The 14,587-nt window shown below is 42.3% G+C and overlaps 1 protein-coding gene across 6 annotated transcripts in view; it reads right to left on the reverse strand.

Moving 5' to 3' along the window:
* The window catches only part of RAD51B (RAD51 paralog B), a 635,945-nt gene that overhangs the window by 105,738 nt on the left and 515,620 nt on the right, over positions 1–14,587 (reverse strand). For all 6 annotated transcript variants that reach the window (XR_003515555.2, XM_027568936.2, XM_027568935.2 and 3 more), the window contains exon 9: positions 13,677–13,780. Coding sequence is in view for 5 of the 6 variants with exons in the window: in XM_027568936.2 (XP_027424737.1) it covers positions 13,677–13,780 (104 nt within the window). In the remaining variant the exon portion in view is untranslated. The remainder of the gene's footprint in view (positions 1–13,676; positions 13,781–14,587) is intronic.

Below are 14,587 nucleotides of genomic sequence, written 5' to 3' on the forward strand. Positions count from 1 at the left end.
GCTCAGCCTAAGAATCTGACTCTTAGGGCTGGAGAATCACGGCAGGCAGAGGAGCTCTTTGACGGAACTGGGGCAATGGAAAGTATCTGGGGTCTTATATTAACCATGTGCCAGTCAGAGAGCTTATGTAGAGCACGTCAGTCAAGGTCCATCAGGAAAACAGGACTCATCCCACATAGTTTAAGAGAGAGAATTTAATGTTGGGAACTAGTTACAAATGTGTTGGAAGAGCTGAAAGGAAAACAGGGGCAGTGAGGCAATCCAGAGACTAGCGGTGGTAGGAAGCCACCACCATTCTTAGGGCTGGAGGAGCAAGGGAAGAGGTGCTGTTACCAGAACCCAGAGAATGGAGCTGCCCAACCCCAGCTCTTTGTGGAGCTGGGACCACACAAAGGTCATGGAGGAGGACTAGTGTTACCACCACCTGAGACGCCACTGGAAGCAGAGAGAGCGAGGCAGAAATACATGACTTCTCCCATACTTCTGCCCTCCACCCTCCCTTCAGGACCCCAAATTAAGCAGAATCATGGAAAGGGAGCCTGGGAAATGCAGATTGTAGGATCAGTTCCATGTGGTACCAAGCAGAGCAGGGGAAAGGCAGGGAGGGGATCTGAGCAAAGAAGCAATCGACTGGCATGACCCAGTAAGGCCTGGATTCCTAATTTCCAATTTGTAAATGGGGATCTTTGAGAAAACCTTGAAGCCTAAACTGGTAGTTCTCCAAATTAGTTAGCGATTCCGTATCCCTGGACTTTAAATATGCCAGAATTCACTGGAGAGGAAGACACAGTTATCTATAGGGCCCTCTCCTCTCTGAGCTCAGAGGCTTGCACGCATAGTTTGCACCTTTCCCTTTGCCCTGCAGGTATTTCCAAACTTCATTTTTCATACATTCTGATGCCTACTGTCTTTTTATAGAAGTCAGGGTTCTAAAAGAAGGAAACAGTGCCGAGGGTGGAGAAGAGAATGCTGGGCCGCTGGAAGCAATGGTGCGGGGTATGTAAGGGAAAAGAAAATTTTGACTCAAGATTCTGCACAATGATAAGAAATCCCTTCTGATCTCCAAGCTAATCACTGAGAACAGTCATTGAGGTCTGAGCGGAAGAATGGGAGCAGCCACACTGTCACATAAAGCAGGGCTACCTCTTCTCTCCCTCCCAGGCCTGCTCCTCCTCCTGTACTAGCCCATTCAGTGGGTGATGACCTCATCTACTCACTTCCATCAGCAACGGCCCCTCCTTCCAGATTCTCTCTCTGTGTAGCTGTTGATCATACCTCCTGACCATCTCACATCTCTTCCTTCTCCATCTCAATGGCCACCGCTTTGGTTCAGGTCCTCATTTCTTTCCATCCTATTTCAAACCCATATGGCAAACTTCTGCCTGAGAGAACCTTGTAAGTACAGATCTGATGTCATAGCCCAGCTGAGAGCTCTTAACGGGGCTTCTGAGAGCTGTCAGGGTCAAGTCTGATTTGCCCTACTTTTCTTTGCTTTGCCTTTATATACAGATTCTATTTCCCCTGCCCCACCCATTGTGCAGACATGCACATACCCTCCCTGTAGCACTAAAGAAGTGCTACTTCTTTGCAGTTCCCACCCCAGAGCCTTTGTTCATATTTATTGCTTCCTCAGCCTCCTTCCCCATCTACCTGGCAAATTCTGATATACCGTTCAAGTCTTCTTTCAAACATTATAACCTCCTCTGAATCCTTCCCTGATCAGATCTTCCCTGATGAGAGTTATGAGCATCCTAATACTGATGCTCACACTGTACTCTGTCATAGTTCCTTCAATACCTACTTGTAAGTAGTTACATGGCAGTCACTCTCAATTAGGTATTCTCCCTCCCCTACAGTTCTTCAGGGCAGGAAATTGGGCTTTATTTGACTTCATATTCCCCAAATTTGGCACACATATCTACCCAGAAAAGATCTGAAGGTAGAAAAAGAGGAGGAAGGGATGGAAGGAAAAGGGAGTGTCCAATACAAAGAAAACTTAATGGTGTAGTCTAGATAAAAATACAACAATTATAAGAGGATCCATGTCTATGGTTAGAGAACATGCAAAGGACTATTATTACAATTACAGTCTTTAGAAGATTTATTGCTAAAGATTTTAAGTTATAACATATACTATTTCTTAACTGAGGAAAAATATTAGATTTTTCAGAGATGAAAAAAAGACTTCACAGATGCTGTGGCAGTCACTTAACCAACTTGTTTCAGTGGGTTTTCTTTGAAAATATTTAGCCTTTGGACAACATTACACAACATGTAATGAGACCCCGTATCACTGGGGTCCTAGAGACAAATGAAGTCCTTGGTAGAAATGCCTGCTGTTTAATTTAAACTGAGATTATAGGCTGGTTCTGAGACAGACTGGCCTTCTCAAGTCAATGGGAAGAAATGCTAACAGACTCTTAGCAGAGCAAATCACAGGGATCTTGGAGCAAGGTCTAAATGAGAAAAGGGAAGTGGGAGGCATAAAAAGGTAAGGCTAGTGCCAGCATGGAGTCACAGGTAGAAAACAGAGATCGGTCACAAAGAAGAGCCTAACATTCCTGTGCCTGGGCAGTATAGGAGAGTATGTCTGGAGAGAATACTGTATAAATAGCTACAAATAAGACAGAGCAGCTAGGTATAAGGGAGGTTATTGAAAGGTTAGAAACTGCACTGGATCTACTGAACCTCTGTACTCTAAGGAGGGACCTGTAAGAGAACATAAAATGCCAGAGTTTTCCCATTCCAGTAGACATTCACTGAATCTCCATTAGGCTGCTGGGATAATACTTTCAAAGAATAACAGACTACTCAGAAAAAATTTAAAGGTAAACCATGAAATTGATTACTATGTGGGAAAGTGACTTTGCAAGGACAGAATAAAGGGATAAATATCATTTACATGTCATTCTCTATCATCCATGAGGGAAGAGGTTATCTCCACAGGGTGCACCACTGTAGCTCCTGGGTCCTGCAGGTTCTCACTTGAGGAGACCAGGAACAGGTAGGAGGTACAGGTCTGTCCCCACTGTGGGCAAGACTCCACAGAGACTTTCTCTTTCTGCTTTGACATTGTAAATATCAGACATTGAAGCCAAACCCAGAACATGGAAATGATGCTGGCTGGAAAGGCCAGAACTTGGAAGTTGAGAGAGGAAGGGCCAGGACTTCCCTGACAGAATGGGGAGATGTCCCATGGAGCTCATTCTTCCTCAAGAGTGTTCTGTTGCCACACAGAACCACATTGTTATAGGAAATAACTGATGATTATTTAACAGAGATAGAAAAAGCTCTCTCAAAGTAATGATTCATTCCAGTCTTTGAGGGGAGCATTCTACCTAGTACAACCATTGAGAGTGGCCACACCACAGTGGTTGAATGGAGAAATTTCCTGCAAGTAATTCCAAGCAGTAGGCATGAATAATCTTACTTTAACATGGGAGTCAGTAGAGGATAATGGTTAAGAACTCAGGAATGTAGGGGAGGGATTTTATGTATGTGTATGGGGGATGAGGGATCCTTAGAAGCCATGGGACTCAGAGCAAAAAGTTTTATAAACTTTAATGTACTCATCTAGGAAGTATACCCAGTAATATCTATCTTATAGGGTAGTTGTGAGGTTTGAACAAGAGAATGCCCACAGAGTACTTAGCAGAATAATTGGCACAGAGGAAACGCTCAATAAAGGTTGGGTAGACAGAGCAAAGAAGTCCGAAAGCCAGGGCTGGAAAGGCTTTGGGTGATTTGTTCTCAATCCCTCCCAGATATACCAGGTGCCTCCGTTCTAACTTTTTAAGGTTTATAACAATGAACTTCGTTCCAAAGTTTTGACATTCTGAGAATTTCGTTACTTAGAGTCATGGATCATAATTCCAGCTCCAACTCTCATTGCCAATTCTGAGTCGAGGATTCAGAAAGTAGGCAGTGGGGTATAGCCACTGTAGCTTGGCTCTCTAAAGGTGTTCTCAAAATCATAGTCCCTTTGGTAACAATAAAACAAGGGTCCAAGACTCAAGCACACATGCTCTTTGTCTTAGATGCCAGAATTCTTAAGGTCTGCCAAACCAAGAAGGGAAACTTTCAGAAAGATGCTCTCTGTGGAAACTCTCTGCTTCAAACATTTGAACTCTGAGGCAGTTGCCAGGAGCCATTGATTTAAAAATCCAGGGAAGGTTTGGGGGGGGCGGGCAGGGAGAAAGTGTGCAGAGAGGGGCAACAGGGTAAGAAGGAGGTTGAGGGAAGGAAAGAGGGCATATGTCAACTCTACGGTAACTGAAAATTCCAAATTATTTAGAGCAGCAGAAATTAGAAAAGCTCAATGACTTATATTACAGTTGACAATCAATCATGCATTAGATAATGTTTAGCATATCATAAAATGTTATGGTAACTCATCAGACTTACCTAAATTCAAACCAAATCCTAGAGACATATTTGATTTGTTTTTCCCTACACCTCCATCATGTAAATCCTCAGTCTACTTCCCATCCCCCACACCAATTTCATAAGCCATGAAGATTTTAGAAGGGTCTGCACCCACTGCCCCAATCAGGTTGAAATACAAACCAGCATTGTACCATGTTGTGACCCTCTCAGCCACAGTGGACCCTGGGGAGAAACAGAGACCACAGGCCCAGGCAGGGCACTCCTTGGGCAGGCATACTCCCCTGGCAACAGCAACCAGATGACAAATTCTCCAAGCTGGATCTGCTTCAGCCACATGTGTGACAAGCTGTGCTATTCAAATCATACACACAGACAGGGCAAGGAGCATTTCTGAATCACAGTCACATTTCTCAGCCAAATAACGGCAAGAACAAGAGGAGAAAAAGCAAGAAGCAGCTCATCATCTCCTTCCTAATGTCCCTGGCCCCAGAGTGTGAGGTGCTCTTCTAATAAGTAATTCAGTAAGCTTTGGAGGTAAGCTAAATGACATTCTAGGTCCAGCCATCCTTGGGGGGAAATCGGAGAGAAAGATAATAAGGACCATTCATTGCGAGCCAAAAGAATCATCACTAAGGCAAGGCCTCATTTTCCAGCACCTCATTTGATTCCTAAAGTAAAAAAAAAAAAAAAAAAAAAAAGTGCCTATATCTCAGAGGACATGGTATATAGCAAGAAGATTTAGGCTTGGAAGTTAAACAAACTTGGTCTCAAATCTTGATCTACTACTGAATAGTTTCTCTATTTGTAAAAAGGAGATGATAAGATCTCTGTTGAAGGCTTGTTGTGGGGTCAATGGAAATAATGCATGTGAAAGGATCAAACGTGATGCCTGCAACCATAAGTACTCAATAAAGACTAACCCCCTAGCCTCCTGAGACAATAAAGAGGACTTTCAACTGGTGTTGCCTGGAGCACCAGAAGCCAACAAGGATGCTCTTCACTCCCAAACTGTGGGATCCTGAGATGGCAGAAATGGGTCTCCACGCGGGCTGCCTCCTTCCCCCGTTCCACTCTCTTTCTCAAATGAAGACGCAAAGACTCAAAAATATGATAATCACAAAGCTTCTCCCATTCTGAGAAGACCAAGCAAACAAAAGACCAGAAAACTCCAAGATTCCCAAACCATCACATACCTTTAGCCCTTGAAGCTAGGCAGTAGGAAGCTCAAGATGAAGGGTGACTCTCCATGAACACACGTGACCATTTGTGGAAGAGGGGCAGAGAAGACAGCCTTGTTTGCTAGATGTTGTCTATAAAGAGTCATTCATCTGGAAGTCCATGCTCATCGTGAAGTTCAACTTATAAAAAGTCATGTATTCACCAAGAATTTAAAATGCTGACTCCTTCTTCCTACCTTCCTTCCTTCCTTCCTTCCTTCCTTCCTTCCTTCCTTCCTTCCTTCCTTCCTTAGATTTATCTATTTACTTAAGAGAGAGAGAGCATGAATGGGAGGGGCAGAGGGAGAAAGAGAATCTCAAGCAGATTCCCCACAGAGTGTGGAGCCCCATGTGAGGCTTGATCTCATGACTCTGAGATAGAGACTTGAGCCGAAACCAAGAGTCAGTCACTTAACTGTCTGCACCACCCAGGTGCCCCTAAAATGCTGACTTTCATCTGGTGATTCATTGCAGTGTGGGGTGGGATGGTGCTTTTAAAAATATATATATATTTTTGCAGAGTTCTGTAGAAACTTTTTATAAGCCACTGAAAGTCATAGAGGATATAAATATCATTTTGCCTGCAAATCCAGAAAATTGATTGGGCTAGGGCACTTTTTAGCCCAGAGTTTTCCTATTAAAAGTCAGCATAGTAGAGTGAAAACAGCAACAGATTAGAAATTAGCAGAATTTAATTCCACTTCCATTTCTGCTACTTATTGGTTGTGTGACCCTGAATAGGTCACTGAACCTCAATTGCTTACCTCTGTCTATAAAATTAAGTGGCTAGAATACAGTGTGGTTCTGAGGATCACCCTGCTGAGAATCACTGGAAGTGCTTGCCCTCAAGGAATGGTCACTGGGGCGGGCCTAGGAATCAGCATTAACAAACACCTGTGATTTTTAAGCTCACTGTAGTTGAGAATCCCTGGATAAGATCATCTCTAGGAGGCATCTCAGATGGGACACTGTCATATCCTAAAGGCCTTTAAGGGCTCCAGTGAAAGCACTGGTTCATTTGTAAATCAGTTCATAGTTTATGTAGCTCTTGCTTTTCCTAACCAAAGATGCTGCCCCATTTTCTTCTCAGTCATAGCTAACCAAAGCCAAAATACAACATCCTGTCCAGCCTTCACTCTCAAATGAGCCAAATACATTTCAGTGTCCTTGACTCTCAGGTCATTGCCTTGTCCAAGAGATCTCATAGCTGTTTCCTATGTTGTTTCCCAACTGAAAACACTTCTCTTCCCTAGCTGACAATAAGGTCTTCAGTTTGGTTCCAAAGCCCTGTGTCTCTTCCACTTCCTGCAACAGCTGAGATTTCTCCGGAAATCTCTCATTCATATATTTGCCCTGGTTTACTTAGCAAGTTAGAGCTGGGAGGGTCACTGCATAGGGGATTTGGTACCAGACAGTATATAAAAATAAAACTAGTTAGAGCTGGAGGAGAATGACAGAGGTGATAAAATACTGGGAAGGTGAGTGGCTCAATAAAGGGGAAGTCACCCGAACACTGTGTGAATGGACTGGTCACTCAGCCTCTCATGGTCAGAGATCATGATCCTCAAAGACAGAAATAAGGACATGTACTAAGTCTTCCATAAAAACAAATATATTTGATTTATAGTAGTATTCTTTATTCACAGATAATGTCTTCTCTATTTTTTGGTGTTAAAGTATCTTTTCCTTTTTGAAATGGTGCTAAAGCTTAATTTTACAACTCTACTTTTTAATGACATTTAAACCCTGTGATGGCCCCCCCACCCTTATTTTGTTTTGATTTTGATTTGAACTTTTCTTGACTTCCTGTGGCTCAAAATCTCCTAGGGAAGACTGACTCTTCCCCTCAGCTAAGGTACATTGTCTATCATGGCCAAGGCATCTGAAAAGCAGACCCCCATCAGAAGCATGAGGGCAACTGTACTAATGGATTTTTAACTGGCAATTTCCAATGGAACCCCTTCAAGGGAAAGTTTTCTCTACTTGAGCCCATTTAGAAGTAGTGATTTTTTTTTTTTTTTTTTTTTTTTTTTTGAGTACATTGACTTTTTTCAGAGAGAGTCCAGTGGAGTTTGGGGTTTTTTTTCGGTAGGTGGTAGGGAAGGCATTGCTATTCCTATCTCAAATGTGGAGACAGAAACAGGGAGTGTCCAATTGGGTGTCTATGTTGTCCTTTCTCCAATGGAGCCTGTCTTTAAGCTCTGAGTCTTAGCTCAATGTATTCATTTGCTGTTACTGCACAACTTCAGGTAGGATTTCCTCAGATTTTAATACATTTGTCTGCTGACCTGAAAAAAAAAAATCCTTTTAAAAGTCACCATTCTGGATTCCTCTTTTATACATTTTCCCAATCTGCTCAATACCTGTTAGAGCACTTCTGATGGAAGAGTGTGGGCAGGGGGTTAGATTTCACACTTGAGCAGTTCTGAAAAGGGATGGAACATTTATACCCAAGGCAATGTACTTGGCTGGGATTCTATGTTCCCTTTGCTATTTCTGCAGACATTTATGCTTAAAAAGAAATTTCTCTCACCCTGCAGCCAAACTTCTCCTCTGGCTGGATACACACACATACACACCAGTCTCCTTGCCTAAAAACAGCAGACGGGCTGAGGTAGAAAGAAACAGAATAAACACAATGACCTGGAACCATTTTACAAAGGGAGAGGGGTTCATTTATGAGTGAGGGGAACTAAGCATGAATTCCTCTCTGGAGGAATCTGCGAATAGCGAGATATAAAACTATGACTTCCATGAGGTAAAACATCCTCTTCAATGTCTTTCTTTGGGTGAATATGGTTCTATGCCTGACATTCTTGCCCCAAACCTACCCTTCAGCTTATCTGGGAGAAAATATTTCTCATCTTTCCTTTAGTTAGTCAGTCTTCCATTAAGCCTATCCAAGCACAGACAGCAGAACTCATGACTGGTTGGAAGATGGCAACAAAGATTTCTTATCCTTCCCCTCAGCCAAAGTCCACAAGCTGCCTGTTCCCTGCAAGCAGCTGCAGGACCCCTTTCCGTCACTCTGCCTGGGTCAGTGTTTAGGGCTCTGGTATGCTTACACAGAGGAATTCCAACTAGGATTTCAAGGGAAGCCTGACTCTCACTCTCCCATAGCCCCCAGCAGGCCAGTTCTGCAAAAAGATATTCCTATACTCAGTACTGATGCAGCATTTCTTTATGAGGATCTGCTTGTAATTGTCAAGGTCTGATGCCAATCTTTTTAACTGACAATTACTAATACTTTAAAGGAACTATTAAGCTGTGTAACTAAATTCCTATGGGGAAGAGTAATTCCAAATAAGCAGGATGGCCTTCTTCCTCAAGACTGGGTTCACATATGGATACGAGGAGTTTCTCTCTCTCTCTTTCAAAATATATGTATTGAATGTGTGTCAAGCATTGTTCTGCTTCTGAGGGTATACAAATAAGATTCAGTCACAGCCTTCAAGGGGCTCACAATCCTGATTTCACTCGTGCAAGAACAGAGACAAGTACTAGGTGCATCTGTGGGCAAAACTGAGGGAAACGGGGCTGATGAAAGCTTGATGTCAGGAAGTCTCCACAGTGATGGTGTTTTGAGTCTTTTAAAAGACAATATGGATACTGAGAGAAGAATTATATCACCAGAAAGGAGACACTAAATACTTCCCAGATGCAAAACAACCTGGGACCTTGAGAAAAACCTAAGGATTCCAGTAAGGACCAGGAGTTTGAGAAACATTATGGGTCTTGTCAACAATTTACTGGGTACTTTAGGCTCTTCCCTCAAGTGTTCTTTAACTTCCGGGTGACTTCTAAATAGAAGATGAAAATATTATTATAAAGTCTGTTTAAATAAACCTACTATATGAAAAAGTTGTCTCTTCCCAGTTTGTTGAAATGAGAGAGTCATAATATTTATTTCATCAAAGGGGTGTGAAGCTTAGTTGGGATTAATTTCCTTCATGACTCCTTCCAGGATACTAAAAAATTTATATAATCCCATATGTGGTTTGTAGGAACGGATTTCACGACGACTTGATGAAAAATAGTATGAATATTTCACCAAGTTTTTTCATCATTCTTTCAAATATAACAGCCCTCGCTCCTGCTTTTCCAGCCCCCCATGACGGCACGCCTGGTCACCACCAGCGCCTTCTGAAGGAAGGCCTCAGACAGTCCGTTGTGTGTGTTGCTGCCTCACCAAACACCTCAGAGCCTTCCTTTGCGGAGGGGCCCACCCTCTCCTCCACGCTCACTAGACCCATCATGCGCATGCAGCCTGTACCATTTACACATTCACCTCTTTCCCCAGGTGACTGTGAACATCTTCAGGGCATCAACTTACCCATAGTTTGAATCACTGGCATCTTACATGGTGACTAGCAGAGAAGAGGTGAGCAAATCAAGCCTTGTCAAATGACTGAGGGCACAAACCCTCTGCTCTCATGACAAGGCCAAAACCGACCCATGTCTTCTGAACATGGAACCTGCCCTCCCGTTTGTCTTCTTTTCCTGTTCCTCCTTACCCTGAGCTTTCCCTTTACTTTCTCCCTCAGGAATATCCATTTATCTATTTAGGGCAGGAGTTTTCAGTCTTGGCTGCACAGTAGAATCACTTGGGGGACCCTTTACAAATAAACACCAGTGCCCGGCCCACCGACGCAGATTCTGATTTAATCGGTTGGGGTGGGGCTCTGGTGTTGGTATTTTGTAAATGCTCCTGTGATGAGTCTAAAATGCAGCCAGGCTTGAGAAACACTGATTTAAAGCGATAACTCACCTCCCGTCTTTTAAAAAGACTAATGTGGCTCCGGTGAGTTTACCTTGTCTGGTTTCAAAGCAGGTACCGTCTCAACCACTTATTAGGTAACAAATCAAACACTGCCTTATGACAGCGCTTCACTATTGGTTTGTTCTTTGACTCCTGCACTTCATTTTGATGATTTATGAGTGTATACACACATGGACCATCTCTCACGCTAGACTAGAAGAACCTCGAAGGCAGGAACTGTGTCTTCTACTTCTTTGCATCCCCAAGCCATGCACATGGTGGACAGAAAATGTATTTTTGATTATTAAAAGAAAAAAATCCAAAATACTAAAAGAGAAAAAAAAAAACCCTAGTAGAGGCCATTTTAATTCCACTTTAAGAACATGCCTTTGGTAAGAATAAAAATGTTGCAAAAAGGGTGGGGCAGGGTAGAAGCAGACTAGAAAAAGAGTAAATAAAAGTCAAATGGAAAAAAAACTAAATTAGTCCAAAAGAAAATGTTTCCCAGCTTCTTAAGAGGGTTTTTGCAAACACTGAAGCAGAATAAACAACAGAATTAACTTGGCTTGTGCCCTGATAAGGAGATTTCTTTCTCGGTTATATAATTTTACAAAGTTTCCAGGGTGTGAAGAAAATAATCAGCCAGGGAGGACTCCTTCCCTTGGACTATACAATTCAGCTCTTGGTTTAATCGGCTCGCAGAGCTGCTCAGCTTGACCTGACCTCCTTCCAGCCCTGTGATCTCAGACTAAGCCTCACATTCAAGAGCCCTGGCATAGAGCTCAATGTCATAGAAACGGGATAAAACATAATCCTCATTCCATGTCCTTGATCCCTTGGTGGCCTCTGTGCTTTGGTGGGGGTGGGGAGAGCTATACCTGGTATGTTCTCCTGGTGGTTCGTGTTCCAGAGATCTGCTGATGCTGGAATGATCTAGGCATGTTCTCTTACCAAGTAGTGTTATAAGGAAGTATTGCTTGGAACAACTACCTTAAAAACTAGCTTAAAGTACTGTTTTGTGCACATATCCCAGAAAAGGTTTATCTTCATATGGCTTCTCTACTTTGTCATGAAGTTAAGACCACAGGAAAGGCTCAGTGAATCACGATGCACATCTTCTGCTAAAGCGAGGTAAGTTCATCAGATGGAGACATGTTTTCTACATCAAATTTTATCCTAGTTATTAGGCCACAAATTGAAGGACTGGTCCCAAAAGGCATGCACATTTCTATAGATTAATTAAGTGTACGTTCTTTTACCTGGGTTGGCCATTTTAACACTGGTCATATTTTACTTTGCTATAGCATTTTATTATACTTTACTATTTTATTTACATATTTTACTAAGTAGTGTTTGAAAACATGATTCAAAAGCATTTAACTCTGCTCTTGATTGATTAGCAATGATAGTTAACATGTTGTCATTTGTAGATTAAGATAACACCACTGACTCATTTGATAGGATATGAGTTGATAAACTGTCACTGATCTATCCATGCTGTGCTCTTCGTTCTTCTTGTGACTCGTGGCCTGTGTTTGACCTTATGAGCCAAAACCAAGAGCCTCCAAAATCCTGCAGTTACCAAAGAGACATAAAATAATAGCATTTGTCCTATCAACTACTTCCTACTGACATCGAAAAAATGGAAATGACTGGCTTATTAAAACAAAAGAAAAAGAAAAATATGGCTCTAACTTCTTTGTATACTAATAAATGCTAGCTAGAATTGGTTAAACAAGGATCTGGGAGTCTGGAGTCCATGCTACCATTTGTAACAGACTACATCACAAAATCAGTATGTGCTATCTAAAACCTAAAACAGAGATAAACTACACATTTTTAAGGAATGGGGTTAAAGATCCATGAAAATGAATGGATCAACACTGATTCACAAGGAATTTTGCTTCTTTAAAGAAGAGTTTAGGTAGTAGTGCCTGACAGCTGTAAACTGGGTTTATTTAACATAATTTATAACCTAGGATACAAATTAAAGGTCATTAGGTTCTACAGGAATATCTCTGGCTATGTTCCACTGAAAAGAGAAGTATGGATTCAGAACCCAGTATACCTGAATCATTGGGGAAAAGGTATCACTGAGGTAATGAGCACACCAGGGCCTGAAAACTTAAGAATGTTCACCTAAACGAAAACAAGCAGCTCCATCTTCTCAGAACATGGCTGACTCAATCATCAAGATGGAATGTTATTTACACAGTCCCAAGCAAACCGGGAAGAATCCTCTGGTCTGTAACCAAGGGCACTCGGAAAGTTATGTCTGGAACAGGCAAAGGCTCATGTCTGTTTCTGATGATTCCTGACTCCTTGAAAGACAGCCAACTTACCTAATGCAGGTAAAGGGCAACAACTCCTTGCCACCTCCCCCAGAAAGGACCACCAGCATGATATTTCATGCCTCTTTAGTGAATAACTTGGACTGTAATATATTTAGCAAGATGGGCAAATCTGGATTCTGAATTCTGCCCCATCCAACAAATCAGAACAATCACCCTATCTTCTTCCTCCTCCTGCTTGTGGGAGAGGTCATGATGGAACCTGGTCCACACAACAGAATAAAGTTGAGGTTACGCATCAGGAAAAATAATTCCCTAATTATGAAACATTTTACCAAAGGGGTCAGACTGTGGTGTCCCTTTCTTTAGAGTGAAAGAAAGGGTATAGAAACTTAAACTTTCTGGATGGAAGGGGTGGGGGAGTTCTCATTTGAGGCCAGGATAGAAACCATCAGTAGGGAGTTCTGGGAGAGCTATCATCCTTTTGGGGGGGGGGTCTCTCTAGCACCTTTTGGTACTTGAACCTACTGGCTTAGTGGTTAATGCACAAGTACCCAGGGTCTGGGGAACAGTTTAATCACATGGCAGGATCTGTCTGGCCTATGGTTTTCAAAGCATACTAACCTCAAGAAAAAGCACCATCACTATTTAATTTGTACACAAATTATCTAGTCCTCAACAAATACCAGCTAAGTGAAATGATCATTCACCCTTTAGAGATGGAGAGTTTGAGATCCTTAGAGGGTGGACCTTGGTCACTTCCAAGCCATTGGCAAATATCAGGAGGCATGCTAACTCTATGGGCTCTAATCTTACACGTTTTTTCCTGTGAGCGACTGATTTCCCACTTCATTACAATTGTTGTTGGGGCGGGTAGGGATGCTGGTTTCTTTAGCTGCCCCCTGACAGTGTTGGCCTAGGATAGACAATGTGGCTGATGCTTTCAGAAGATGAACACTCAGATTGCTAAGAACATCTTGTTCTCTAAACTGGACAGTTCGAAAACACTGTCAAAGCACTCACCTGTCTTCTCTCTGAACCAAGGCACTGGAGAGTCAGTCGGGTGTTCACACTGTGACTCCAGGTGGTTCCCAGGGCAGCTGTCACACAGCTGGAGCCAGAAGTACCTGAAATGAAACAGGGCAAAACCATGATTATGAGTGCCCATTTCTTGTAATGGTGTTTCACATAAACAACAGTCCAGTTGTTGCTCATTGCTTAGAGACTCCTGGGGGACTCAGTTCACTACCACAAAAGTTGCCAAATTAGAAAAGGAGAGGGGTTAAGGAACATGAGACTAAAAATAAAAACCAGCAGGGTTTTTATTTTATAAACTGAAGAAATAAAATAAATTTTATTTTATAAACTGAAGAGTTTCCTTCAGCCTCAGTGAAAGCACCACCACTGGGCTAAAAGATAACAGAGTTATATATCAATAAGAGGTTGCATGCTAGGCAGCTTGGAGCCATTGCTAATAATAAACTGAGCCACTCAATATCCATGGCAGAAAGGCATAATGCTACCGCATAGAATAAGAGCCAGGTATGAAACAGTCTTAGTTTAACAGAGCTGTAAGACTTGTTTAACTTGATAAGAGTCTTAACTCAGTTTTCCTAATCAATATGGAAATGGTGGCATATGCATATAAAATTCTTTTGCCCTTCCAACCCCTGCACACATGCAAACACAAACCCAGAAAAGGAATCCGGAAGATCTAACCATTTCATATCTAATCTGTATTAGACAGTCTTATCCCCAGAGAAACATTCCTTCACCTTCTAAGACTTTCCATAAGGGGGAGGATATGAAGGATTCATCTGAGTTTCCAGTCTACTCCAAGTTGTGCTTCAGCTACTACCTTACATCTCCAGAGCTCCACTGATCCCTATTGACATCACCAGGAGGAAACTATTCCTGCGTTCCTCCTCTTCCTC

Source organism: Zalophus californianus, chromosome 6 (genome assembly GCF_009762305.2).
Source record: "Zalophus californianus isolate mZalCal1 chromosome 6, mZalCal1.pri.v2, whole genome shotgun sequence".
NCBI lineage: Eukaryota > Metazoa > Chordata > Mammalia > Carnivora > Otariidae > Zalophus > Zalophus californianus.